The sequence below is a fragment of the Nannospalax galili genome, unplaced genomic scaffold, assembly GCF_000622305.1.
Source record: "Nannospalax galili isolate Female #2095 unplaced genomic scaffold, S.galili_v1.0 scaffold243, whole genome shotgun sequence".
NCBI classification, from domain to species: Eukaryota; Metazoa; Chordata; class Mammalia; order Rodentia; family Spalacidae; genus Nannospalax; species Nannospalax galili.
Genome location: NW_008353490.1, coordinates 10,003,718 through 10,030,534, shown reverse-complemented (window position 1 = coordinate 10,030,534; position 26,817 = coordinate 10,003,718). Strand labels below are relative to the sequence as shown.

General features: G+C 40.6%; 1 protein-coding gene across 3 annotated transcripts in view; it reads left to right on the top strand.

Annotated features, from left to right (window-relative positions):
- The first annotated feature begins 3,060 nt into the window (after window positions 1-3,060).
- Mfsd14b (major facilitator superfamily domain containing 14B) overlaps window positions 3,061-26,817 on the top strand; it is a 71,487-nt gene continuing 47,730 nt past the window's right edge. Inside the window, exons 1-2 of one of the 3 annotated variants that reach the window (XM_029554827.1) lie at window positions 3,061-3,527; window positions 21,705-21,800. In XM_029554827.1, the coding sequence (XP_029410687.1) occupies window positions 3,417-3,527; window positions 21,705-21,800 (207 nt within the window). In that variant the 5' untranslated portion in view covers window positions 3,061-3,416. The remainder of the gene's footprint in view (window positions 3,528-21,704; window positions 21,801-26,817) is intronic. The other 2 variants (XM_029554828.1, XM_029554826.1) reach the window with 2 other exon arrangements.

Sequence of the window (26,817 nt, the reverse complement as noted above, 5' to 3'; positions counted from 1 at the left end):
ATATATATGCATATATATATGCAAATTAAAAGAGATATAAAGGAGACACACATAATGAGGTGCTTCTGGCACTACTTGAGCTTGTTGCATTCTGGGACTTCACTGAGGCCTTGGTTCTGAACGCACTGCCTGAATGCAGTCTGCCCTGTGCATGCTCTCACACCAGGAAACATCAACAAACACTGCCTGAAACCCTCATCTCAGACTCAAGACTAATGTATGTTATGAATTCAGTATTTTCACAGCACATAAAAAGGTTTCTGCTGTAACAGAAATATAATGGCTTCTTTCCAGAAAACAAAGACTTAATATTTTCCTACAATCAGCCAGGCATGGTGGCGCACGTCTTTAATCTCAGCACTTGGGAGGCCACTGCAGGTGGATCTCTGTGAGTTCAAGGCCAGCCGGGACTACATACTGAGTTCAAGGCCAGCTGGGGCTACAGGGAGACCCTGTTTCAAAAAGACAGAAACAAACTTTCCTACAGTCATTCCTTAGCATAAATCAAAACTTTATCTTTGGGTTGCATTGTGTTAGGATGTTTCATTTTTAAAATTGCCGTGAGGGCTGCTGAATTTAGTTTCATAAAAAAATGGTTAAATGAATTTGGCCTTGGTATTAGGAAAGAATTTCCAACAATTTTTGAAATGGCCTTAAACTCTGCTAAAGCTGAGTTCTCAGCACTGATGATTATAAAAAGTATTAACTCTGAAAGAAGTTGAAGATGTTTTACATCCTGCAGAATCAAATATCCAGTCAAGATTTAATTATTTATGCAAAAATAAAGTGCATCCATATGATTAGCATGCAAATGTGATCTCTTTAATAAAAGGTAAAATTTTATGCATACCAAAGAAGTGCTTTAAAATACATTCATGGGAGCTGGAGAGATGGTTCAGCATTTAAGAACACTAGCTGCTCTTGTAGAAAATACAGATTCAGTTCCCAGCACCCACATGGCAGCAAACAATTCTCTAATTCCAGTTCCAGGAGATCCGATGCTCTCTTCTGGCTTCTGCAGGCATTACACACATGGGTACACTTACATGCAGGCAAAACACAGGCAAATACGTAAGATAAAAATAAAATAATTTTAAGATAGTTAAATGAGAGCTACCCACTTGAATTAGTGGGTAAGTAATTAATTCCTATGGCTTAAATGTCAACATAATACAATAAATAATCTCTTAAAATTGCTTTATTTAAGGGCCACTGAGATAGCTCAGATGTAGGGGTACTTACAGGGCACCAACTTGGTGACCTCACTTCAATCCTTGGGGCACACATGGAAGGAGAGGACCATTTTCTTGACATAGGTACACTCCCCCAATCCACACAATAAATAAATGTAATTTAAAAAATACTTTATTTAAACTGAAGCAAAAGACCAGGTGTGGTGGTGGTGCACACCTTTAATCCAACCACCCAGGAGGCAGAGGCAGGTGGATCTCTGTGAGTTCAAGGCCACTTGGGGAGTTCTAGGCTAGCCATACATAACATACATAAGTTACATAGTTAAGACTCTATTAAAAAAAAAAAAGCCAAAGAGCTGAGAGTGTGGCTCAGGGGTACAATACTTACCGAGTCCCAATCTCCCCACATGAAACCAGATGGGTATTTTCATCAAATATTTATTTACAGTGGTATATCATATCATATGTCTGAATGCACCACATGCCTGGTTCCCACAGAGTTCAGAAAAGGGTGTTGGATCATCTAAAAGTGTAGTTACAGATAGTGAAGCCAAGTGGGTGCTTGGACCTGAACTCATGTCCTCTGTCAGATCAGCATGTGCCCTTAACCACTGAGTCAACTCTTCAGCCTCCAGGGTTATATTTTTAAAATTGCATTTTAACTGGGATTTTCACAAAATAGAATTTATTCAAGGAATATCAGAAAGATGATAGGTACAGGCTGGCATTTTAGACAAATGGCATTAGATGCTTTTGTACAGGTACGGAAGACACAACCAGAACCATGAAAATGTGGCTGAAACAGGCAAGAAGCCTTTGGCGCCATTAAAAGAATATAATTTACTGTATGACAGAAATCTGTAAATGTGCCAGATCTGTTTAACGTATCTTCTCCGGTGATATTTAAAATGAGTTGAGGACAATAGCTGGGGTGGTGGCTTGGGCTGGGAAACCCGGGCAGGAAGATCACCGTGGTCAACCTGAGGGAAGAGTTGAAGATAACGTGCCTGAAATACCGTTGGGAGAATTTTCTGGGTTTTGTGTAGGGAAGGTACTGGGGACTGAAAGTAGAGCCTAGCATGCTCTAATATCCCCTTTGGAATTTTTGGTAAACTCCTGTCTTCTACATAGACCACTCCCTCAGTTCAGGATTCCAGATCTACGGACTGTATGCCAGGATATATCCGCATTTATAACTGCTGCTGGTATGAAGAATCATTTGCCTGGGGGCGGGAGAGAGAGCTCAGTTCGCCAGGTGCAGAGGATCTGAGTGGATCCCCAGAACCCACTTAAAAAAGACAGGAGTGGTGGGGAGCGCTTGTAATCCCAGCCCTGGGGGTTGGGTGGAGGGCGGGAGCAGGCGATCCTTGGGCTCGCTGGCCAGTCTAGCTTCCTCAGGCGAGGCCCAGGTCCCAGTAGCAGAGCAGGTCTCAGAAGGACAGGGTGGCCAGTGAGGACGACTCCCAAAGTTGCCTCTCTGTCCTCCATCGGCAGGGTCGCACACGTACACACATTCACGCAAAGTGAGTCATCCACTTTCTGGGCGGGTGTTAAACGAAAATGAAGGCAGCTGTCACTACACACAGCTGTCACTGCCTGCCCCTCACGTTCCCGGTACTTCCAGTCCGGGTAAAATGAGGGAGGCGTGGAGTCGCCCAAAGATAACGTTCTGGTGTGAAACCAAAAAGAAGGCAGCTGTCACTACACACAGCTGTCACTGCCTGCACCTCACGTTCCCGGCACTTCCAGTCCCGGTAAAATGCGGGCGGCGTGGTGTCGCCCAAAGATGACGTATTTCGATGCACCGGGCAGGCGTGGGCTAGGGACGGCGTCCCGTGAGGCGGAAATACTGAAGTGCGCCTGCCCGGACGTGGGAGGCGGGAGCCTCGAGGGGCGGAGCTGTGCGTGAGCCGCCTTTGAGCAGCGTTGTGTCCCTGTGGTCTTCAGACCGCCAGCCGGCCTGTTGACGAGACTGCGGACACCGCGGTGTAAGTGCTGACTCCGCAGACCACGGTGGAGTAGGTGCGGACCCCGTTCGCGTCACGCGCGGCTCCAGCCTCGGAGTTCCGTTTACAGTCCTCGTCGCCACTGGCGCCGCCGCCCGAGCCACAGGCCTCCGCAGACCGCGGATCCTATGAAGGCGTGGGCCCCGCCACCGCCCTCGCGGCGTCGCTGGCTTCCCGGACCTCCCCGAACCTGCACGGGCATGGCCGTGGCATCAATATGATCGTGGAGTCGCCGCTGGAGCCAGGGAGGAAGGCGGCGTGTGCGCCTCCGGAGGCGGCAGGCATGCCCGAGAAGCGTCCAGACTCGCAGGTCGGTGCCAGCCTAGGGTTGAGTTCCGATGGGCCAAGTGCCTGGGCGGCCTGTGTCCGGCCAGGGCGGGCCGAGGACGAGCTCCGCTGTGGAGCTTCGTGTCCAATCCTTTGCAAGCTGCGGGATATCGGCTTATTGTTTCTAGAGCCTGGAGACCCGGCACAGTAGTTCTCGGGCACAGAGTTTTCCATCCGGTCGATTGACGCACACCCGCTTAGATACTGTGTAGTTTTTGGTGCACACCCGCTTAGATACTGTGTAGGGCGCCCTTCAAAGCATCCTTCGGCTGTGTCTACCCAGTAACCCGCCGGGAAGGGGGCACCGCCTTTCTGCTCCTTCCGCCTCTGGGCTGCAGAGGCCTGAGTGGTCGGCCAAGGGGAAGCTGTGGTCCCTAGACCTAGGGGGAACAAGTTGAGGCCGGTACCTGACGGTGAGATGACTTTGACAGCAGCACTGGAAAGCTTATTTTCATTGGCCTCAATTCACAGGACAGGCCTTAGCAGTGCCACCCAGGTGTCTTATGGTGGTAAAGTTAAGCACAGCACGGGGGGTTGTCGTTTCTTCAGTCTTAAGTATAAAAACAATTTGGGGGGCAGGTACTCTTTAGAACCTAACACATAGAAAATGTTGGATTGAGTTGCGTACAAACTCTGGCCACCGTGGAAGTTTTCTCAAAGAAATAGATGCTGTCGTTTTTTGTTTTTTTTTTCGATTTTTAAGCTTGCATATCAAATTTTAGTTAAAGTGTACTAGGTGATTACATGTGATGTGTGTGGCTACATGCGGTGATGTGAATCCCCATTTAGTGGAGTTGGGAGAATGCTGAAGTAGCGGTAGGGTGAAATCCTAGGTCAGAAATCATACATGCAAAAATACTGAGGAAAAACACTGCCTCCCAATATTCTGTGAGGGCTTACTTACTAGGTGCCAGGTTGCAGCAACCCTCACAAGCCTTGGAGTTTTGTCTGCTCAACATCTTTATTTTTGAAAAAGCATGGGTGGGGAAGGTCATTTCTTCAAAAAATATAGACTTTTCTAATGTGGAAAGTGGGGAGTTTGCCTTGTAGGGGGAATTCTGTAGAATTGGTTTTTCTGTTAAGTAGGTAACACTTCTTCCTAAACTGGAAATGAAACTAAATCACCAGTTCTTCTTTTTGTTTTCTGCCAGTTGATGGACAGTAATTAATTACTAACTACTGTCCAAGCTAATAACCTATGAAGTGACTTCCTTCGTCTCTTCCTATATCTACAACAGTGCATCTTCATGGACCAGATACAGCATTTTGTCCTCGCCTTTGCATCCCTCGGGTTCATTTTCTCAACATTTTTTGACCCCCATCCCTTAAGACCCTTGTTACCATCAGTCTGCTGTTCGCATTGCTGGTTAGTGAGATTCAACATGTTACTGTGATCATTAGTGCGCCATTTGTTTTCCACTGGTTGCCTATGCCTTAAACTGCCAGCTGGAAGCATCTTGGCCTAGTGATTAGGGGACCATGCTTAGAATTCTAGTTTCCATCTTTATTACCTGTGTCACCTTGGGCAAGTTACATAACTTTTCCTGATAATAGTGTTTACCTCATCGGTTGTGAGGGTTGCTGCAACCTGGTACCTAGTAAGCCCAAGTAAATACTAGGTGATGTTACTCTTAATGTTTTGTACGTGTGATTTTTTTTTTAATGTGTATAGTATATGTGTGTGCTTGTTCATTTATGTGCACATGCATATTGTGCACGTGTGTGGTAGAAGTCTATGTAGGATATCTTTCCTCTATCTGTCTCCATCTTATTATTAGTGTGTGTGTCTATAATGTATGTGTGGGATAAGATGCTCAATGCTGCAGCTCGTTTATAGTTTTGAGAACAACTTTGGGGAGTCTGTTCTGTCCTTCCACTGGGCTCTGGGACTCAAAACACAGGCCTCAGGCTTCCACAGAAGGCACTTTTTGCCTGCTGAACAATCTCACTGCCCTTCCACTGTATTTTTTGAGACAAAGTCACTGAAACTGGAGTTCATGGATTGGCCATTAAGGTCCAGGGATTAACCCCTACCCCTTCCTGTGTTAGGGTTACAGATACACAACATCTTGGCCAGCTTTTTATGTAGATGCAGGGGATCTGAACTCATGTCCGTATGCTTACATGACAGGCACTTCACTGAGTGAGCTATCTCCCCAGTTCCTGTGAAGTTTGAGTGATCATAATATATGCATGAGCCCTGACTGTGATAGGAAATACTCAGTTCTCTCCCATTTCCTAATTGAGACCAGAAGCAGACTCCAGTCTAAAATCAGTGTTGATAATTTTATGTGCTTAAAGCAAAAACTTTGATGGAATGTTTACTCAAAGAAACCTATACTCTGTTTATTCTCCATCCTTTGTTCTTTGGATCCTGATGTGTATGTAATTTTGGGTGCAAATTCCTCCCATTTTTTCCCTCTCTTCAGAGTAAGTACAGCATTATTGATCACTGAGAGTATTGGCTTTTTTGGCCTTTCCTGTAGTTAGTGCAGTAACTACCTTGTGCAGGGCCAGTGCTTAGTCTCAGTGTCTGGAGGCTGTGAAAGCAGTGAATATTCTTAGTCACAGGCACTCATGGCATATACCATGAGTATCCCTTTCTTTCCTGTATCCCTTTCAAATACTGTGTCCTACAGCTTCCATGGTTCTATTAAAGAGTTAAAATGTTCTTTTTGCTTGGTTTTAGGGAATAATTAGTTTTAATTCTTTTGGTGTTACTACTGATCACAGAAAACACTGCTTGTGTACAGGGAATTATTTAACAAGTTTCTTACCTCATTTGCCAAAAAGATGTATGTACTTGAAAAACATTGTCAAAGAGATGTCATGATTTCAAAAATAGAAGGGATCAAGCATTTCATGGAATCAGGCATTTCTTCTCCGAGAGCCTCTGTCTAAAGGAGTGTTATGTCTATCAAAAAACCTCAAATTTTATTGTCCTTTCTTTGCTCTGTTCTTCCTTGCTATGGAGGATTTGACACACATTTGAGGTATTTTATCAGAACTGTTTGAATGATCACTAAATGTAGATTTTCTGTTATGTATAACTTTTATAGTCAAGTAAAGGAACAGTTACTTTGCAGTCATTTATTCTTGGGCATCTGATAACAATTAGGATTTGCGGCATAGAAAATACACTATTTCTTTCAAGATGTTCATCAACTCCAAGAAGCCATACTTGAATTCCAGTACAGAGCCGTGATGTGGAAACTCACAGGATCAGTAATATTCTGGTGACTTTTGATGTCTCTTGAGTTGATTTTCCTTAGGCTGTTCCAGCCTGTCCCTGCAAAGGCTAATATTTTTTAAAAAAAATAAGAATATAGGCAAAGGGAGGACTGCCTAAATATGAGATCCTGAGTTCATATCCCTAGCACTCATGTAAGAAAAGCTGAGTATAGCTGTGTGGCATGCCTGTAAGCCCAGCTGTATAGGAGGTAGCAATAAGAGGATTGCCATGGCTTGCTGGTGCCAGTTTAGCTCTAGATTGAGGGACCCTGTGTCAAGGGAATAAGGCGGAGCGTGGTAGAGCAGGATACCTAATGTACTCCTTTGGCATCTTTGCATGCATGGCGATGGGCACACGCAGCTGCACACACACATGCACGTGCACGTACACATACACATACACATACACAAAACCCATACACAAAACCCATAGGCAAAATGGAGCTGGGCATGGTAGCACATGCCTGTAGTCCCAGCACTTGGAATATGGAGGCAGGAGAATTCGAGAATTCAAGGTCATCCTTGGATACGTGTTGAGTTTGAGGCTAGCCTGAGCTATGTGATAAGACCCTGTATTAAAAAAAAATGAACAAACATAGGAAAAATGGAGTAGCAACTTCTGTTTTTAAAACCTGGCCCCAAAAAACAGGCATGGGGTTGGGAAGATGGCTCAATGAGTAAAACACTTGCTGGGTAACCATGAGAACCTGAGTTCAGATCTCCAGAACCCTTGCAAAGCCAAATACAGTAGTGGGTAATACTAGTATTCCTAGGCCAAGATGGCAGGCAGATTCTGAAGAATCTCTGGAAACTCACAGGCCAGTTATAGCACAGAGATCAGTAAGAGACCCTGTCTCAGAGTGGAAGGTGAGATCTGTTGTTGTCCATATTCAGGGATTTTCTGCTGTTTCTTCCTTCCACATGGACTCTGGGCCATCCTTTTAGTGTTTATATGGGGAAAATGATCAGTACTGCTGTGGCACTTCTGCAAAGAATCTTGTATGCCTTTTTTTCTCCCTTCTATTTTAACTCTGATGTGCTTCCCAAGCCCCTTTTACTTTCTCTTTTGAAATCTAGTCTTCCACTAGAAACTTTATTGATATTATTTGTACTTAGAACTTTCCAGTGAGGTAATATGATATATAGTACCTCAATTCCCAGATGTTTTCCTGTCTTTATTATTATTTAATCTTCCTAAACAAAATGACTGGTTTTCATTTCATTAGTCTGATTTTGTTAGAACTTTCAAAAGCAATAGGCGGGGCATTGTGGAACATACCTTTAAGCTTAGTACTCAGGAGGCAGAAACAAGAGGATCTCTGTGAATTTGAGGCTTGCCTAGTCTACATGGGTAGTTCTAGGCCAGCCAGGGTTACATAGTGAGACCCTGTCTCAAACTAACAAAACAAAACAAACAATTATTATATTTATAATATTTTACGTATGTTGGTACACCTCACCTGGTCATTATCATCTATTCCTGGAATAATTCTTAAGGTGAGTGATAGAGCTGTGTGAGTGACTGTAAGTAAATGTAAGTGTGTTGAGATAACTGCCTTGATGAAAATGCCCAGGCCAACTGTGCAGGTGCTGGGACTCTCCTTTTCTTCATGCTCCAGACTAATTTTTACTTGACAGCTTAGTTGCTTCTGTTACAGAAGCAAAGGAAGGGAAAAAACTGAATTATGTGAGCATTGACTCTTGTTCACATCACTCACAAAGTTGGAAATTTTCATACATGTAGTTGCTCCATGCTTAAGTAGCTCCACTTGCACTACTCAGGTCAAGCCAAGAAAGCTGACGAAAAATAGAGAATTCTTAATACATTTAATTACAGGACCTTTAGAAGGACTACAATATTTTATCTGGGACTGGTAACACACTGCTACTTCCCCCTTAAAAAAAAACAAACAATAACCTTCTATGAAATGCATCTGATTCATCATCTAACTGAAGTGGCCATACTGTCCATCCTTTAATCTTGGCAGCCTTAGAAGGAAAGCAGAGTGTGGCAGGGAGGATGAGTAGCTGGGGACTGCATATCACACAAGTGGCACACAAGTGTCTTTCATGTTGGCAGGGGTTTGGTATTTACTGTGCCCTCAGATCTTTAAGTTGGGGATCATGTATAGAAAAAATGGGAGCCACTCTCTGCTTGATTAAGAAAAGATAAATGCCCTAGGTCTTCTGAACTTTTTCAGGTCACTCTGAGAAAAGGTGATGGCATTAGTGGAGACTGACCTTTGCCAATATACTCAGTAGTCAGACCAGTCTTCTTAGTGTAAGGAGCAGGGGCAGTGGGCAAGTGAAGGTCTGCGCTCTGCTCTACTTGAGAAGCTGTCCACAGTTTCCTGTTCCTTCTTGCTCAGGTATGTGGAGTGCAGGCTGCCTGCCCGCCACATGTTATGTGCTGATTCTGTTTGTTGAGACTCAAGCTCTGTAAGCGAAGCAGTGTGCTTACTATACCTGCTACTGCAACACTCTGAGGTGTATATCCAACCTAATACAGGACTGAGAAAATATTGGTAGAAAAGTTAATTCATCAGGAGAACTAATCAGTGAAATTGCTTTCCTGCTTTTTGTTTCAGTAGTGGTATTAATAGATAGGCTGGAGAAGAGTCTTTAGGTATAGGTATTTGATTTTTTCAAACCATTGTGTTATTATCCTGTTTGTATTTTAAAAACTTAGGATTTTCTTATAGCATTTTACTATTTAGACATGAGTGACATAGGCAAACAGTAACAAATTGTTTGAATTATTAAATTATCAACAGCTCATAGTAAGAGGTACTTTTTAAAAAACTTGGAGATATTTTATTTATTATTTTTATTTTATGTATGCCATGTCAGGGCTGGAAATTGAATCTAGGTCCTCTGCAAGAGCACCTAGTGCTTTTAACCACTGAGCCATCTCTCCAGCTCCAAGAAGTACTTTTTTTATATGCCCTGTAGTAGTACTTTGAGAAATAACTGTGGGTCCTGTGGCAATTCTTTCCATTGCGGAGTACCTGTTTTAAATGAGAATATATTCATAATTTTTAAAAATGGATTTTTAATTCAATTTTTAATATATATTTTTAATTAAATTGGATTTCATACAACTTAATCATATCTAGCACCCCTCCATAGCTCACCCACAGGACTTCATGCATTTTTTTCATGTATGTTAGGCCTATTGAGTCAAGTTTGTTTACCCAGATGTCCCTCCATGTGAGTTCATCCACTGGAGCCTATTCAGCCTATCTAGCACCACTCCTTTAAAAAAAATCAATTCTCCCTCACCCAGCAGTGATCACCTGCCAGTAGTTCCTTGTCAAAATTGTGGCCTCCTGCCCATTTCCCCAGTTCTGTGCTGGTTTTTTTCTGATTAAGTTTGCATGGATCTTGTGCACGCTGATACCATTGCTGTAAGTTCCTATGAGCAAGGTCCCAGGAGCCTATAAGACTGTTTCCTTATTGTCATGCACCTCCTCCCCTGGCTCTTACAATTTGGCCCCCTCCTCTGCAATGGTCCCTGAACCTTGGGTGGGTGAAGTTTAATATAGGAATCCTGTCCAGGGACCCTGTGAGGTGCCCAACCCTAAGTGCCACATCTAACATGGCACCTCTACATCTAAGACTCACAGACCATAGTGGAATAAGGAGTAGAGAGAATATTTATAATTTTTTTTAATGTTAGAAGTACAGTAGCACCAATAGTTCACCCCAGTTGTATTCTTGGTTCCTTACTTATAAAAGCCAAATAAAATTCACATATTTCATTTTTACTAGATTAGCATTATGCAAAATGCTTGTAAATGATGTATTTGAGAATGAGGGGATTTGTTGTTGTACACTGTAGGACCTCCAGGAGCAGTGTGCTTAGTGAGCAACTTGGTGAATTGCCAAGGACCTGGGATCATTATATTCTTATTTTCTGTTCCTCCTGTTGTGCTGGCATTTGACCCTCAGAACTGACCCTTGATAGGCTCAAGATGACTGAGCAGCTGTAAGTAGCACATCCTTACTCAATAATTCATCTGATTTTTTTCATCTGTAAAATGGGGATAATGAGTCCCATCCCAAAAGGCTTGAGGATAACATGCTTGTACATATGATGTGTTTGGTTAGGACCTGCCCTGTCCATTGCTGCTGCTTCTACAGGATAATTTCTGCCTGGGTTTTATTCAGTATCCTTTGTATAATGTTGCTAATCTGTGGAGGAAAAAGTGTCTTTGGCTATAGTTAGTTATTTGATTTTAATTTTTCTGTTATTGCTCCTTATAGTTATGTAAGAAGTTCCAGATAATTTTTTTGGTATTTTTGAGACAGACTCTCTATGTAGCCAAAGCTGGCCTGGAATTTACTATGTAGCCCAAGCTGCCAAGCTGGCCTCAGTCTCACAGGGATTCACCTGACTCTGCCTCCTGAGTGCTGGAATTAAAGCATGTGCCACTATGCCTGGGTCATATAAGTATTTTTTGTTAGAGACTTTTATTTGCCAGTTAGATATGAGTGGTATGAGCCAAAAGTGTAAACATATGGATTACCGAGCTATCAACAGCTCATTGTGAAAGGTACTTACTTCTCTTACATGGCCTTAGTAGTACTTTCAGAAATGACTGGATCTAGTGGCAGTTCTTTCCAGCTGTGGAGGGCCAGTTTTTAATTACAATACATTTATAATATTTTTTAGATGTTAGTAGTAGTACCAACACTATACCACATTCATATTCTTGGTTTCTTACCTTACTCACAAAAAACTAAACTCAAATATATCATTTCAGTAGCTTAGCATTGTGCAAAATGCTTATATGATGTACTTGAGGATGAGGGGATTTATTACAGCGTACAGTAGGACTCCCAGGAATAGTGTGCTTAGTCAGCTACTTAGTGATGTTGCCAAGGGCCTGGGCTCAGTATATGCTTATTTCCTGCCTTTCCTGTTATGTAGGGATTTGACCCTCAGGACTGATCTTTGATAGATAGGCCCATGATGGCTGAGCAACTGTAAATAGCACATCCTTACTCAATAATGCCCCCAAACTGGGAGTTGTGTTTTATTATGTTAATACTGAAAGAGTAAAGAAACATCTGTAAGTCCTCCCACATGTTTTCCATGGCATCTAGTTGGCTGACTGCCACAGGCTCATTACTGTCTTTAGTCATGGGATTGTCTTGGTTGAGTTGGCTGCTCAAGATTCAGCTTCTGGGTCTGAGGAGCTCTCCAGCCTGCTGTCCCAAGAAGGTGACTGGTCAGCCTAAGCACAGAGTTGTCAAAGCGTTAACAGTGGGATGTGGTAGCAAGCGTCTCTTGGGCAGTGTTAAGAAGCCCACCTTCACCACCATTATGCCTGCTTTCTGCTGAGCTCAGAGTAGATTTACAGAACTACTGTTGGATCTTGCCTCTGAGGAGTATTTTGCAGTCTAAGAGGAGTATGTATACTGAATGAGAAAGAAGCTGCCAGAATGTGACAGGGAAGTATCTGCCTCTGCTCAGGGCAGTCACAGATGGTAGCATACAAAAATCTGATCAAAGGGAGTGCTTATAATCCAAGTAACTTTGAGAGTGAGAACAGTCTGTAAGACCAAAGACAAAATAGGCACAAATAAGCACTGGTACTCCAGTCAACAAGCTTGTTCCCCCAGAAACAAGTTAACAGTTATGAAACTGCTATGTCTGTATACTGGAATCAAGCAGTTAAGTGGAGGGCAGATGGTGGTAGCCTGTTTCCCACTGCTGTAGTGGAAGGCACAAATTAAGGGGAATAAATTGGAATAATCTGTGTGATAATGGACTAGAACTTGAGGTCTCATTAAGAATTCATTTGTAGATTCATAGATGGTCATCCACAGAAATATTTATAGACACATATTTTCCTTGCTTGGGCAGCTGACACAGGCTAAAAGCATTGATATTCAAGAACTGAACAGTAATAAGCAAGTCTAACATGAGGTCTTGGTTTCTCCCAAGACCTGGGCATGGGCACTCAACTCCTTGCTGCTCCCACAAAAGGGACCAGGTTTCCTTGAAGAAAAAGCTAATTAAGGGACAAGATATATGCAAAATGAGCCTAGAGCATTTTATACTGTGCCAGAATGTTAAGTGTTGAGGGGAGGGAGGGAACGAGAACACAATTTGAGCAAAGAAAAAAAAGCAGTATTGGATTATTATATATTATATCTGAATTGAAAAAGTGATTAATAAATGGGAAGAACAGATAGTATTTACATAGAATTCAAATAATTCATGTATACTCTCTGCCTGAGGATGTAAAGTATATCTTTTTGTTCAAAAAAACGTGGGTTACACATAGTTACTTCCTTCCAAAGAATATAGAATAGGAGGAGGTAGGGCAATGAGTAACTTTACAGTGGACTAACAAGACCTCAGTCAGGTGACTAAGGCTAACATCAGCAGTGAATGCACCATTCATATGATGCAAGGAAAACGAACTGTATCGGCTTCCTTTCCAGGACAATCCCAGTCTAAGCATGAGAAGACCTAGAGGAATCCCAACTGAGGGATATTCTACAAAATGCCTCAACGGCACCTGTCCAAATTGTCAGGGTCATCAAAATCAAAGAAAGTTTAAGAAATTATCACAGTTCCAAGCTCAGTGAGACCTGAAAATGTAATGTAGCAGACTGGGTGAGAAACAGAAGCAAGAAAAGGACATTAGGTAAAAATCAAGAATCCTGGCAGAGCATGGATTCTGGTGGATAATAATGGGTGGTCACTAATTGAGTTAAATGAGCCATATTAATGTCAAAGTGCATAACAGGGGAACATAGGCATGGGGCACATGAAACTATATTTAGTATCTGTAAATTTTCTATAGATCAGAAATGACTCTAAATTCTTGACAGAGAAAAAAAGAAAGGGAAAACTAGTGCTATACATACTGGAACAGGGTTTGGCAAACTACATCCCACAGTCCAAATCCAGCCCATTGCCTGTTTTTGTATACAGTGATTTGCTCACATCTAGCAATGCGCATTCTTTTACATGCCACTTGTGGCTGCTTTTATGTTACACTGACATACTGGACTATCTGCATCAGACCATATGGCCACAAACGCTAAACATATAAAACAATTGGTAGTCTACCCCCCCAACCCTCAAGGAGTGCTATTAGTAGAGCTGTGAGGGTCAAAGCCTACCCCTAGCAGCCCTAACAAGCTAGACTTGGCTACAGGTCCTTAATAGGCCATTTAAAGAGACAAGTAGTAAGGAAAATCAGAGACAGGAGATTCATTCATTGTGACCACGTTGGTGTACTGTGGATATGACTCAATGGGTAGAGCACCAACCTAGCATATCAAAGGTTTGATCCCCAGCACTGCCTACAATAGGATTTTGGCAATAAACAGGTCTATAATATAAAATTATCCATTCCAGAGGTGAAAGGTGGAGGAACAAGACTTCAGGGTAATTCTTGGCATCAGCTAGCTCAAGGCTACATGAGACCCTGTCTTAGAACAACAAAAGAAAGTAAGATTAGAGTGGCAGCATTAGAAGTACAAACAAAGAGGTCTTGGTTATTCAAAGTTTATTTTGAGTTTCCCTACATGAGATTCACGTTTAAGTAGAAGGCTAAAGATATAGATAGATAGACAGACCTACCTACCTACCTACCTACCTACCTACCTACCTACATACCTACCTACCTACCTGGTCAAGGTATAGTCCTGCCCATCAAATTCCTCCTCTGGTTGGCACCAGGTTTAATCTTTTTTCAACTTCTCCCAAATGACATTCGTGCAGAAATTCTAATTCCTTGGGGACCATTGTTTCAATAGCCAAAGGATGGAACCCAAGTAGCTTTTTAAAGAATATCTTTCCTCCTTCCAGGATGGTTATAGTACTTGCCTAGTTTGGGCACCTGAGGAAAAGAATAGATCTTCAGAAACTATGAAAAGTGACTTACTTATATTACTTGGCTTGCCCACCCCACCTCCATGGTATGTTAGCATGAATTTTCTGCTTTGAGCTAAAAAAGGCTTTTGTTCAGACTTAATGTAGTGGAAAGCAATTCAGATTCCATGGAGTGCCCTGTTCTCAGGTTGCCCTCTGCAGACCTGAAAATTGGAGCTAAAAATAATCATCACATTGACTGTGACCTTGCAAACACAGGGTGTTTCAACACCAGCAACATGGAAATGTGGAGGTGAAATAGAATCGCTGTCATTCCTTACATAAACCTTCATTCCTCTTCCCTCTGTGTACTAGTTTTTCATTGTCATAAATTTTCTTTGAAGCTATTGACCGCACAACTTGCATGTGCTTCCCAGTCCTACTGAGAGCTCTTGCACACTCATCACTGTCCCTCTCAGACTGTCCTGAATCTTTCATAGATAGAGTTGCTGGTTTTAGAGAGCCCTGAACTGGGTGATTCCCTCTTATATTAACAGTGTCTTATGGATACCTTCCTAAGAATAAGGTGAACCCACTACCCTGAGGTGACAGTTTTCCTCCCCTACATCCCCAGAATCAAGAGGGGAAACCAGTGCCACCTAATTTAGCTTAAAAGAAATGCTACGTACATCCAAAGTCTCCAGTTTACCTACTCCATCCCTCTTTTTCTTTGTCTGAGAAATGTGGAGAGGGATTCCCGGACAAGAAAATAGAATACCATTGGGGTTTTGGAAACCATATTTGCCAAGATTAACAAGCTTCTCACTGTCATCCACATTTTTCAGATTCTCCATGTCAAAATCTCATGCTTTTCATCTCTGAACTTTGTAGGCCACAGAGTCATTGTTTAATTTCCAGAACTGTAAATTAATTGGTATACTCTTACTTCCATTGTCCAGGTAAGGAGCTCAGGCTCAGACAGTTTTGCCCAGTCTACAGGTTAGTGTCATCATAAGTCAGGACTCAAATGTTTCCTTGAACGCTGTGAGTTCAGGGCCAATTTATGCTGCAGGGAACCCCTGTCTCAATAAAAAAAAAAAAAAAAAAAAAAAAAAAAAAAAAAAAAAAAGATAGTGTTTTGAAGATTAAGCTGTTCTTTGTAGCATGATCAACATGCTTATATTTGAAGTCAGGCAACATCTGTCCGCCTCCCAACACCACTGATACTTAGAATTGTTTATATTTTTAGTCTGTTGTTCTTCAACAGGTGATAACACAGTAGTTGTTGCCTTTTCTGAAGTTAATGTCTACAACACATCTACTTGTTAGAAGTAGCTAGGCCAGTAGCAACACAGACATATCCCCACCCCCCAGACTTTACTCTTTCATGTCTTAAATGTTTTGTTATGTGTGAGAGATGAGATTAAAGAAGAGGGATCCCATGAGGTCTTAAGAGCTTAATCTACCATGAGGGCACAGATGGGTTTATAACAATTGCTACATAAACTATGCTATGACTTGGTGACTTAAATCAACACCTTTTGATGATAGTTCTTGGGATGTCAATTTGAGTGGCATTCAGATCAGGGTTATGCTGGTTCCACTTGGGTTTCTTGTATTTTAGTCACTTGGAAGCTGGGTAGGAATAGGCCATCTCCAATGTCTGACAGCTTGATGATTACTGGTCTGTAGGTTTTAGTAGGAAAAACTATGTTCTCAGTGGCTACAAGACATTTCTCTATATGGTGGTCTTGAAGAACTCAAAACGCTTAGACTCACAAACCTGTGTTATTTTCCTTGACTTCTGTTGGAGAGCAAGTTGCTGAGCCAGCCTTGATTTAGGAAAGTAGAGAAATACACTTTTACTTTTCTTTTCATTGTTTTTTCATTGTGCTGGGGATCTAAGACAGGGCCTCTTGCAAGCTAAGCATATGCTCTGCCATTAAGCTACATACATCTCTAGCTGTAGACTTCAGTTTTTGGTGGAATCAGCAGCAGTGTCTACTGTGAATAGGTATATCAGGAATGATGGGAGTTTATGTTATTTGCACTCTTCCATGGAGTATAGGGTAAGATAAGTATTTTTATATAGAAAGATTTGATGGAGCAGGGAAAAGTCCTTAGAGTAGACAGCTGACCCAGAAAAGCTTAACTGAGGTCAGAGATGTAATTGATGTAATCTTTCTGTGGAGAGAGAGTCAGGTTTCTTTAAGGGTGTGACTCCTGGGTTGACCACATTCCACTGGATGGCCCCACACCCATGAGCATATCAGCAGTACAAATTGGACTCAGTGGGTTATATTATTTTAAGAAAGGACATGAAGTAGGAGGGGGGTAGGGCCTGAGGGTAGATCTGGAAGGAGTTAGGGAGAGGAGTGGTAGATGAATAATATGATCAAAATATATTGTGTGCATGTGTGAAATCTCAAAGAATTAATAAAAATTATATTAAGAATTATATTAAGAAATAACAAAACCAGGCATGGTTATACATGCCTTTAATCCTGGCACTCAGGAGATGGAGGCAGGCGGATCTCTGAGATTAAGGCCAGCCTGATCTACATAGTTTCAGGCCAGCTGTGGCTACAGGGAGACACTGTCTCAAAAAAAACTAAAAAAAGAAAAGGAAAAGGAAAAGAAACACATACCAAAAATATGCTTGCATTTTAGGAGAGATTTAAATAAGTCCTAATTGATAATGTCTAAGTGTACAGTGTTAGTAAACACAAAATAGTTGTATTTTTTGAGGTGTTAAAATAGCATAATAGATAGCTAAAAAGATATATGGACACAGACTGTACTGTGTGTATTAGCTACTTTTCTGTTGCTGTGCTAAAATTCTACAACAAAGGCAGCTTAGAGATGGAAGAGCTTTGGGGCTTCTGGTTCCAGATGGATGAGAGTTCATCATGGTGGGGAAGGCACGGCAGGAGGCAGCTGGAGCATGAACCCTAGTGCTCCTATCTTCAAACATGCACAAGAAGGAGAAACAAACTTGAAGTAGAACAATGCTGTGAGCTCTCTAGGCCTGTCCCCAGTGACATGCTTCATCCTGCAAGGCCATACCTCCTGAAGGTTCCATGATCTTCCTCAAATAGTGTCACCAACTGACCAAGTGTTCAAATACTTAGAGCCTATGGGGGATGCTTATTCAAACCACCACGGTATATTTAATCTGAGAGTTTGGAATTTTGTTTTATTTTTATTGTTTGAGACACAGTCTCACTATGCCTTAAACTCATAATCCTATGTCTCAGCTTCCCAAGTACCTGGATTACAGGCGTGCACCTCTGTAAATTTCAGTTTCTTTGGATATACTTTTTTTCAATGAAGATGAAATGCCTAAAAGTCACTGGAAGTTTCTCAGAAGTGCTTTAATAAATGCTGGTTTTGAAGGACTAGGAATGCCAAAGAAATTATATGTTGTACAGAGCAGAAGTTAAACCTATATATACAATAATTTTTTATGTTGTTATTGTCATTGATCTTCTCAACTTAAAAAAAAATGAAGGCTTTTTATATTGAAAATGCACATGTTTTCATACTCAGAAAAATGCAGTGACCTCTCCAGGTAGTCTGGGTCACACTCGTCTCTGTGAACTGCCACTTTGCATCCTTTCATCTATGATACTCTTCCTACATCTTGTTTTTATTTATTATTTCTTTGCTATACCTTTCTAAAGCAGATTCCACAAAACCTCTTGTTTCACACTTAAATACATTAACATGTGTCTCTGAGAGATAAAGACTTAAAAGTCTAATGCTAATACCTCTGTCATGGTGAGTAGAATTCTCCAGTATCAGCTAATACCCAGTCCATTTTCAAATCTCCATCATTGTCTCAAAAAATTATCATTTTCCAGATAGTTAAGACCTTTAATTTACTCATTGTTTTACAGAAAAGGAAAATAATTAGTCCAGAAAATAATTAGTCCCATGCTAACAATATGATTTTTAAAGATTGAAGGCTTTTTATTTTAGACAAACATGCAGCAAATATTTTCAAACAGGAACACAACTGCACCAGAAGTTAGTGAGCTCTGTGGCATGGGGAAAAAACAATTTACAGTGAACATTCTGGTTGGGTCTCACATCTAAACCCCACTGCCTTCAGATAATATACCACAGGTAGTGTCAAGTGAATTATTTATGCTATTATACCTAGGCAAACTCAGAATTGAACTGCTATGCCCATGTCTTTCTGTAAGCCTGAAGTTTACAATTAGAATTTTAAATTATACATCAGTTGCATGATGGCCATGGATGTATATGGCTGACATTAATACACACTAAGCTAACACTTGCCCTTTATTAGATGCGGCTTTGAAAGCTACCCTATCTATCCATCCCAGCAAAAAAGGCCAACTATTCTATTCTATTTCAGGACATGGTAAGCCAGAGATACAAGCCAAAGTCCTCAGGATGTTTTGCTGGTCAGTGTCAGTTAGCGGGTTGGTTCTAAAAGGCCTTTTTATTTTTATTTTTTAAATTCTTGATCAAATTCTTATTTAAATACCCAAATGATCCATGAGATAGATGCTACCAAAAATCATAGTCAGTGCATACATAGACAGCTCTATTAACCCACCAAGACTAAACTTGGTAGCTGTTCTTTAGCCTGAGGTACTGTTAAACTTAAATACCAAGCAAGGTGCTCCGAACCAGGGTTATATGCTCTGCATTCCCATTCATATCACTAATGTTTGTTGAGTACTGATGTCTAGAGAATAGCTGTTTGGAATGGATGACTGAGCAAAACAGGTACAACACTTTCTCTTTGAGGGTATTTCCATTCCAGGAAAGGTGGATAATAAATAGAAACAAGTCATAAATTTGTTTGACATCCTCTAAAAATGACAGAGCATAACAGGAGCCAATGGTAGGGACTTGAATGATGTTGCTACAGCAGCGGGATCAGCGGAGTAACAGGGTCTTATGTATATTTAGGTTCATTCTATGGCTACATGACAGTGATCTGAGGAGCAAGAGTGGAAGCAAGGGTCTATTTAGAAAATTACTTGGTGACATAGACAAGAGGCAAGATTATTGGAATGAGGAGAGAGAATCAGCTACCAAGAGAGGAGTGGGTTGGGTATGAGGAGAATCTGACTTCTAGAGCTGGAAAGATGCAGAATAAGGAGGAGCATAGGTCTCAGACATCCTTGTCACAAGCAGAGGCTGAATGCACTTCATTTATAATTTCCATTTTTGGTAAAGGACTGTGGAGAACTTTTTCTGATATATTGAATCATTTTGATTTTTTGTCTTAGGTACTCGAGTGGTTCTTGTTTGCTGGGCTTTACACCTATGAAATAACTAGACAAGTGTTCTTAAAAATTATTTTTAAATGTGTAGTATGTTTCCTGCATATATGTAAGTGCACCCATGCTTGTAGTGCCTGTGGAGGCCAGAAGAAGGCATCCAATCCCCAGAACTGGAGTTGCAGATGCTTGTTAGCCCCCATATGAGTGCTGGGAACTGAACCTGGGTCTTCTGCAAAACCAGCCAGTGCTCTTAACTGCTGAGCCATCTCTCCAGCCCTTAGACAAGTGTTCTTAGCCACTGAGCTACATCCCCTGGCCCTCTAGTCTCCTTTAATGTGGAACATTGTCCTTGCCTTTACTTATTATCTAAGGCATTGGCAATTAAGGAGATCAGGGCAATTGTCCTGATGACTGCTACGATCTGCATTTGTCTATTTACTCTATGATTAGATCCTATATAAACCATTCAGTTGTGCCTTTGAAGATCTGCAAATATAAGCATGGAAATAGTGTGAATTCATAAAGCCTTTTCTAAGTGTTATTTCTATTTACTACAAACTACTAACAGAAATTTGATTATGCAATAAATATTGCCACAGAATCAAAACACATTACACTGTAAAGAATTTTAGATTTCATCTTGGGAAATCACAAACTGGAAAATTAGCAAATTAGGCAGTCTTAAAAGTACAAAATTTTGGGGGCTGGAGAGATGGCTCAGCGGTTAAGAACACTAGCTGTTCTTGCAGAAGACCCGGGTTTGATTCCAGCACCCACATAGTGACTAAAAACCATCTGTAACTCTAGTTCCAGAGTATCTGATGCCTGCCCTCTTCTGTACTTCTTGTGCACTGCACGACACGGGTACACTTACACATATGCAGGCATAACACTCATACACATTAAAAAAAACTGCACAATTTGATGCTTTCACATGTATGTATTTTCAGATTTGACTTGACCCTTACTGATTCCTGTGTTATTCAGTGTTTTTGTTTTGTTTTGCAGTGATGACTACAAACAGTTTAAAGTAGCAAAAGTTATTTTGATTCATGATTTCAAAGGTTTCAGTCCGTAGTCTGCTGGGGGTGTTACTGTGAGCCTAATGCCAGAGGGAGCTTCATAGACTCGGTAGAGCAAGGCGGATTGCCTCATTCTAGGTGGGGATCAGAGAAGAACAGAGAAGGGTGTAGGAAAAGATACAGACCCCCAGCAACATGTCACCAAGACCTACTTTTCCCACCTATGCTCATCTTACAAGGTTTCTACAACCTCATTGCATTACCAGCTGTAAGTCAAGCCTTCAACACATGAGCCTGTTGGAGGAGGTATTTCATATTCAAAGCATTGAAATCCCCCTATTATGTACTGTCCCTTGAGGCTTTTGAGCATGTGACCCTCATGCCCATCTCTGATTATGTTGATAAGGAAATTATGTAGCTAAGAATATTTCAGGCCTATACAATTTATGGCTGAGCAATCCATAATTAGGATGAATAGGTCCTAGAATCAAATTCACTTGAGGACCCAGTTGATTTCTTACCCAGACTACATTGATAGAACAAATAAAGTGAGTTTAATTTAACATCTTCCTTGATTACAGAAGGCACGGGAATCAGGGATTAGGAATTTACTTGCTTATTTTTCTTTTTTTCTTTTGAGGTGCTAAGGATACACTACAACCTCAAGTATGTTGATATGATCTATATCATCTACCACAGAACTGTGTCCCTGGCCCCAAGAATGAATATAGGTGGTCCAAAGTTTGTGTAGTATTTCTCCATACCATTTCATGATAATGACTTGTCTCTTTACTGCTTTTCATAACAACTTGCTTTCTTTCCAGCTACAGGGTTTTGGCCGACCAAGTGTTTACCATGCTGCTATTGTCATCTTCCTTGAATTCTTTGCCTGGGGCCTGTTGACAACTCCAATGTTGACTGTAAGTATTACTGAACTGTGTCTTTCAGCTTTATATACACCATATAGGAAATACAAAGCATTGTTGAAGTAGTGTTTTTATTTGGATGTTAGCCTTTAAGAGGCTAATAGAGGATTGGTAAGTACTCTGTAGCAATGAATATAAGAATGCCCATATTCCTGGTTATGATAGCTTATTGAGAGCCATTTCTTTTAAACCAAGTATTGACTATTTTAGTGAGAACTTGGATATTTGATGTATGATGTGCTTAGAGGAAAGGTAGTTGCCAGTGAAAATATGGGGACAGTGGAACTGATTTTAAGTGTCTAGGAACTATTTAACACTTAGGGCCAATTTAGCTGTCTTTGTTGAAATTAAGTTTCAGTTGTCTTAAGTTATGCTTTAAAAATCGTTGATGGTTCTCTCAAGTCATCATTTTGGTGTACCAGAAAACTCCCTTTGATATATGCAAATTTTGTTTCATAATTAAGTATAGAAAATAGAGATATTTACAGGGTGGTCATCAGCCAGTTAGCCTTATGGAAAGAAAACTTTGGTATGAAACTTTATTTCATTTATTTATTTTCTTAATGTGCATGAGTGTTTTGCCTGCATGGGTGTAAGTTCTCCCGTGTGTACAGTACATGCAGAGGTCAGAAGTGGGAGTCAGATTCCCTGGAACTGGAGTTATGGATCATTGTTAGCCACCATGTGGGTATTGGGGCCTTCTGCAGGAACAGCCAGTAGTCCTCTTTCTATTTTCATGACCTGTGATCTTCATGTGATTTAGTTATAGAAGACAGTATGTATTCAAGAATTTATCTTTTTTTTTCTCTAGGCCTCCCAGATGATTGGAACATAAGTTGTAAAAGTATTTCCTAAAGATCCTCTAGATTTCACTGTAGTCTGTTGTAGCAACTCCTTTTTGATCGTGAACTTTATTAATTTGCACTTTTTTGTTCTTTTCGTTCATTTAATTTGGAGTTTGTCAATATTGTTTATATTTTCAAAGAACTAACCTCTTGGTTGATTCTATGTGATGTTCTTTTAGTCTATTCCATTAATGTCTTTCTCAATTTTGTTATTTCTTGTCACCTACTGCGTTAGTTTGGCTCTTCTAGAACATTGAGTTGCTTCGTTAGGTTGTTTGTGAGCTCTGATTCTTTTAATCTGACCTCTTACAGCTTAGAACATTACTCTTAGAGCTGTCCTAGCTGCGTCCCTTAAGTGATGCCATATTCATTTGATTCTAGGAATTTTTTCCTTTTCTGATTTCTTCAGTGATCATTGTGTCATCTCTTAGTATTTGTAAAGGTTCTGTGGTTTCTCATGCTGTTTTATTTTATTGTCCTATGAGCTGATAAGACTTATTTTGGAAGTGGTCTGATGAACTACTGAGAAGAGTGCTTATTCCTTTACCTGTTACATGGAATATTCTATAGAGAGCTGTTTTTGGTAGATATCTATCAATCCAGGGGATTTGTGATGTGATATAACTAAAGTCTTCAGATTAAAAATCAAGCCTGAAGCTTTTATGTTAAAATGAGAGTGGTGTTTGGAAGACCTGTGTAAAAACCATAGTGGGATATTGGAATCTCCCACTGTTAATTGTATCAGGACCTAACTTTTCATGACCTTTCAGGCCCTTTGTCACTTATTTTATGAGACCGGGAGCTCCAACATTTAGTGCATGAATATTTTTAATTTTTGTACCTTCTCGATGGCTTATTCCCTCATTAATGTGTAATGTTCTTTATCTCTTCTGACTAGGTTTTGTTTAAAGTCTACTTTATCAGATATGTATCAACTTGTTTTAAGCTTCCATTTGCTTGATCTATTGACATCCAACCTTTGACTCTTAGCTTTTGGGCATTTTTGCCAGTGAAGTATGTTTCTTGGAGAAAACAGGTAGATGTGCGTTTTATTTAAAGGCAGTTAGTCTGCCTTTTTAGTGATGAGTTGAGGAATAAAGGTGTTATTCAGATGGTTTGCTATTTCCTATACTTCTAAGGGTGGTGCTTCTGGCCGGATGGATTATGGATACATCATTTCTTTTCTTCCCTGTTGGGCATGCTGGATTTCTTCCTGGGTCTCCTTTGTTTATCTCTTTTTCTCTCAAATTTAAGTCTGTGCTCTTGTGAATAGGACTGTCTTCTTCTGTATATAGTATTCCTTTCAGTATTTTCTGGCAGTGTTGACTTGATTGTCAGGAAATGCCTTAATTTTATGCTTACTCTGAAAATTGTTATTTCTCCATCAATTTTAAGAAATAAACTTGCTGGGTATAGCAGTTTTGGTTGACATTTCATCATTTCATGCTTTCCTGACTTTGTAAAGGAAAAAAAGAAAGTGAGGGGGAGGGGGAGCCCTGTAAGAATAGCATCGGGTCTCAATTTTTTATATTATTTCTTACCTTTGTCTTTTCCTAATAGACTTTACATCAGCTGCTGCTTCTGCTGCATTGATTCTTAGCTTTGTGTCATGACTATATCTCAGACTTCTTGGAAGTTTTGATCTTGCTAACTTTTTCTGTACGTATGTCTGAATCTATTATTGCTTTAGCCTTATCTTCCATCCTTGAGATTCTTTTTTTCTGCTTGGTCTTGTCTGCTGCTGCTGCTTTTCCATGACCTTTTGTTTGTTTTACAGTTTTATTTTGTTTTGCCTCACTGATTAGCTTCTTTCATTTCTGGAATTTGTGTTTGGTCCCCTTCTGTGTGGTCCTTGGGTATTTTAGAAGTAGGAGTCTGAAATCTTTTTCTGACATTTTAACTATCTCTTTTATCTTTTGTTTCCAGTATTGAGGAGTCATGAGCATGTAGAGGTGTCATAGTGATTTCTTGGGTCATTTTTTTGTTACAATTTGCACATCTCTTGGGTGGAGGGCTCCAGTTTTATTTCTTTCTCCCTTTTCCCTCTTTCTGTTTATTTTACATGAATCCTTCTGGTGGCCTGACTGTTTTCATATATGTTTCCTTGTAGTTCCTGGAGAAGCTGAGTAGTACAGTAACAAATACAATGATTTGACAGCCCTGGGTGTTAACTTGCAGTTGCTGGAGGAGGTGCTTGTGTATGTCACTTGTGTCCCCTTCACGGTTCACAGGGTACTGGTTGGTGAAATGTAGTTTACAGGGATTTTTTTTTTTTTAATCAGTATTTAAGTAGTGAAATGAGAAGGAACTAGGAAAGGGAGAAAAAGGGGTTAAAGTAAGACTAAGTAGGAAAATAAATGGGGCTAGAGGTATGAGAAGTAGTATGCAAAATATTGTAGAGAAAGAACAGACATAAAAGACTTTTAGTGAGATACAAGTTAAAACACAACAATCATCAAAATATATACTAAAATAGGAAAAATAAAAATAGGCGCTAAAACAAAGTACACAATTTGTGACCTTCATCAATATTTCTTCCTATTTGGGACGATTCTCTTTCTCCCACCCCTTGGGTTATCTTTTGTATTCTTCAGAAGTAGGGGAGAGGACTACTAATCTCCATAATTCAAACAAGTTAAGTCAGTGTGTCCAACCTCAGGAGAATTCCTGTTACCAAAGTCCACTTTCTGACAGAGTTCCCCAGTGTGAGCCAAACATCTTAGCCTCCGCCTGGAAATGACACCCTTTTCTCTGATGTTTGGGGAATCAATCAGGTGTGCAAGACTTTGTGTACCTAAGGTTCCATGGGAGTATTTAAGACCTGTTGCCTAGCTGTCTATTTTACTTGTCAGGTTTACCATTCCCCACCTGTCAGGATACCACCCCAAAGTTCTATGGGTTACTACCCATCCTGTGTAGCTTCTCCAGGTCACTGAAGGGTTGTAGGGAGGTGAGGCGTGGAGAGTCTCTCAGCTGCAGACTCCTACACCAACTTGTGCAGACTCCTACACCAACTTGTGCTTCTGTCTCCACAGTCTACTGTGTCCCAGCAGCTTTTCCTCATATACCTTACCCAGTCTTTCTGTTCCAATTTCTACTATGTCTTTCTTCCAGCTGCCCAAAGCAGATAATTTTGGGGTGGAGGTCGGGGGAGCGCTGTACCTGACAGTCTCTGGAATGCATCATAAGCCAGCTGAAAAGTGCCTTACAGTTCCTTGGTAGTTTCTGAGCAGTTATGCTGCGTGGTAAGTTTGCTTTAAATGAATGCTGGTGTTAGGAGTACCAGTTTGCTAGCATAATTCTCTTGGAATGCTATTTGAGACACATGGCTAAATAAGGAGAGGTGTCCCTTTTCCTTTTCTGGGTTCTTTAGTGTTGCTAAACTAACTTTACTAACCTCCTGTAGTTTCCTGACTCTTATCCTGTCAGTCCCCGCCCTCCATTATCCCTGTTCAATTTTGATTAAGGATACTAATTCAGCTCCTGTTAAAATCATTTTGCTTTGGCATTCACTATTACCTCCTCCTCTTTCTAGTTGGCCAAAAAAAGTCATAATTTAGGGGTTTTTTTTTGATAAAGAAGGGACAAAATTAGGGTTTATTTAGTCACAGCCAGTGCTTCTTTATCATCATGTTTTATGCCAGTTTGTGCTATTTTCTGTTTCAGTTCCTTGGCATCTTGAGCTCATCATCCACAGCAGTATAACTATTAAAATGATAATATGTTTGGTTTTTGTTTTTTATCTTACTGTAGCAAGTTGGCAGTACTCTTGTTTTAATCAAGGCAAAACCAAAAATATCCAAAGAAGTGGTGTTGGTATCATGGTTTGGAAACCCATTAACACTACATATGTATAAATATTCTGTCCAGTTTGTCATTCTAACAATAATTAGGATTTACTTGGAGTAATGAAAAGGCACTTTACTTCTCAGTCCATGGTCATGTTCTGCTTGTTTATCTTAGATAGCCATGGCCTTACCTTGCAATTTTAACTCATTTATTTGATAATATTACTAAGGTTTCCATCACTAATGTACTGTAGCAGATTTATGCAGTTGTCCTCATACAGTGACCTTACTTTCTAGCAGTAGTAGAACTTACTACATTAAAATGACCTTTTCCTTTTCTGCCTTCCCTGAGAGGGCCTGATCTTAATTTACTCTGTA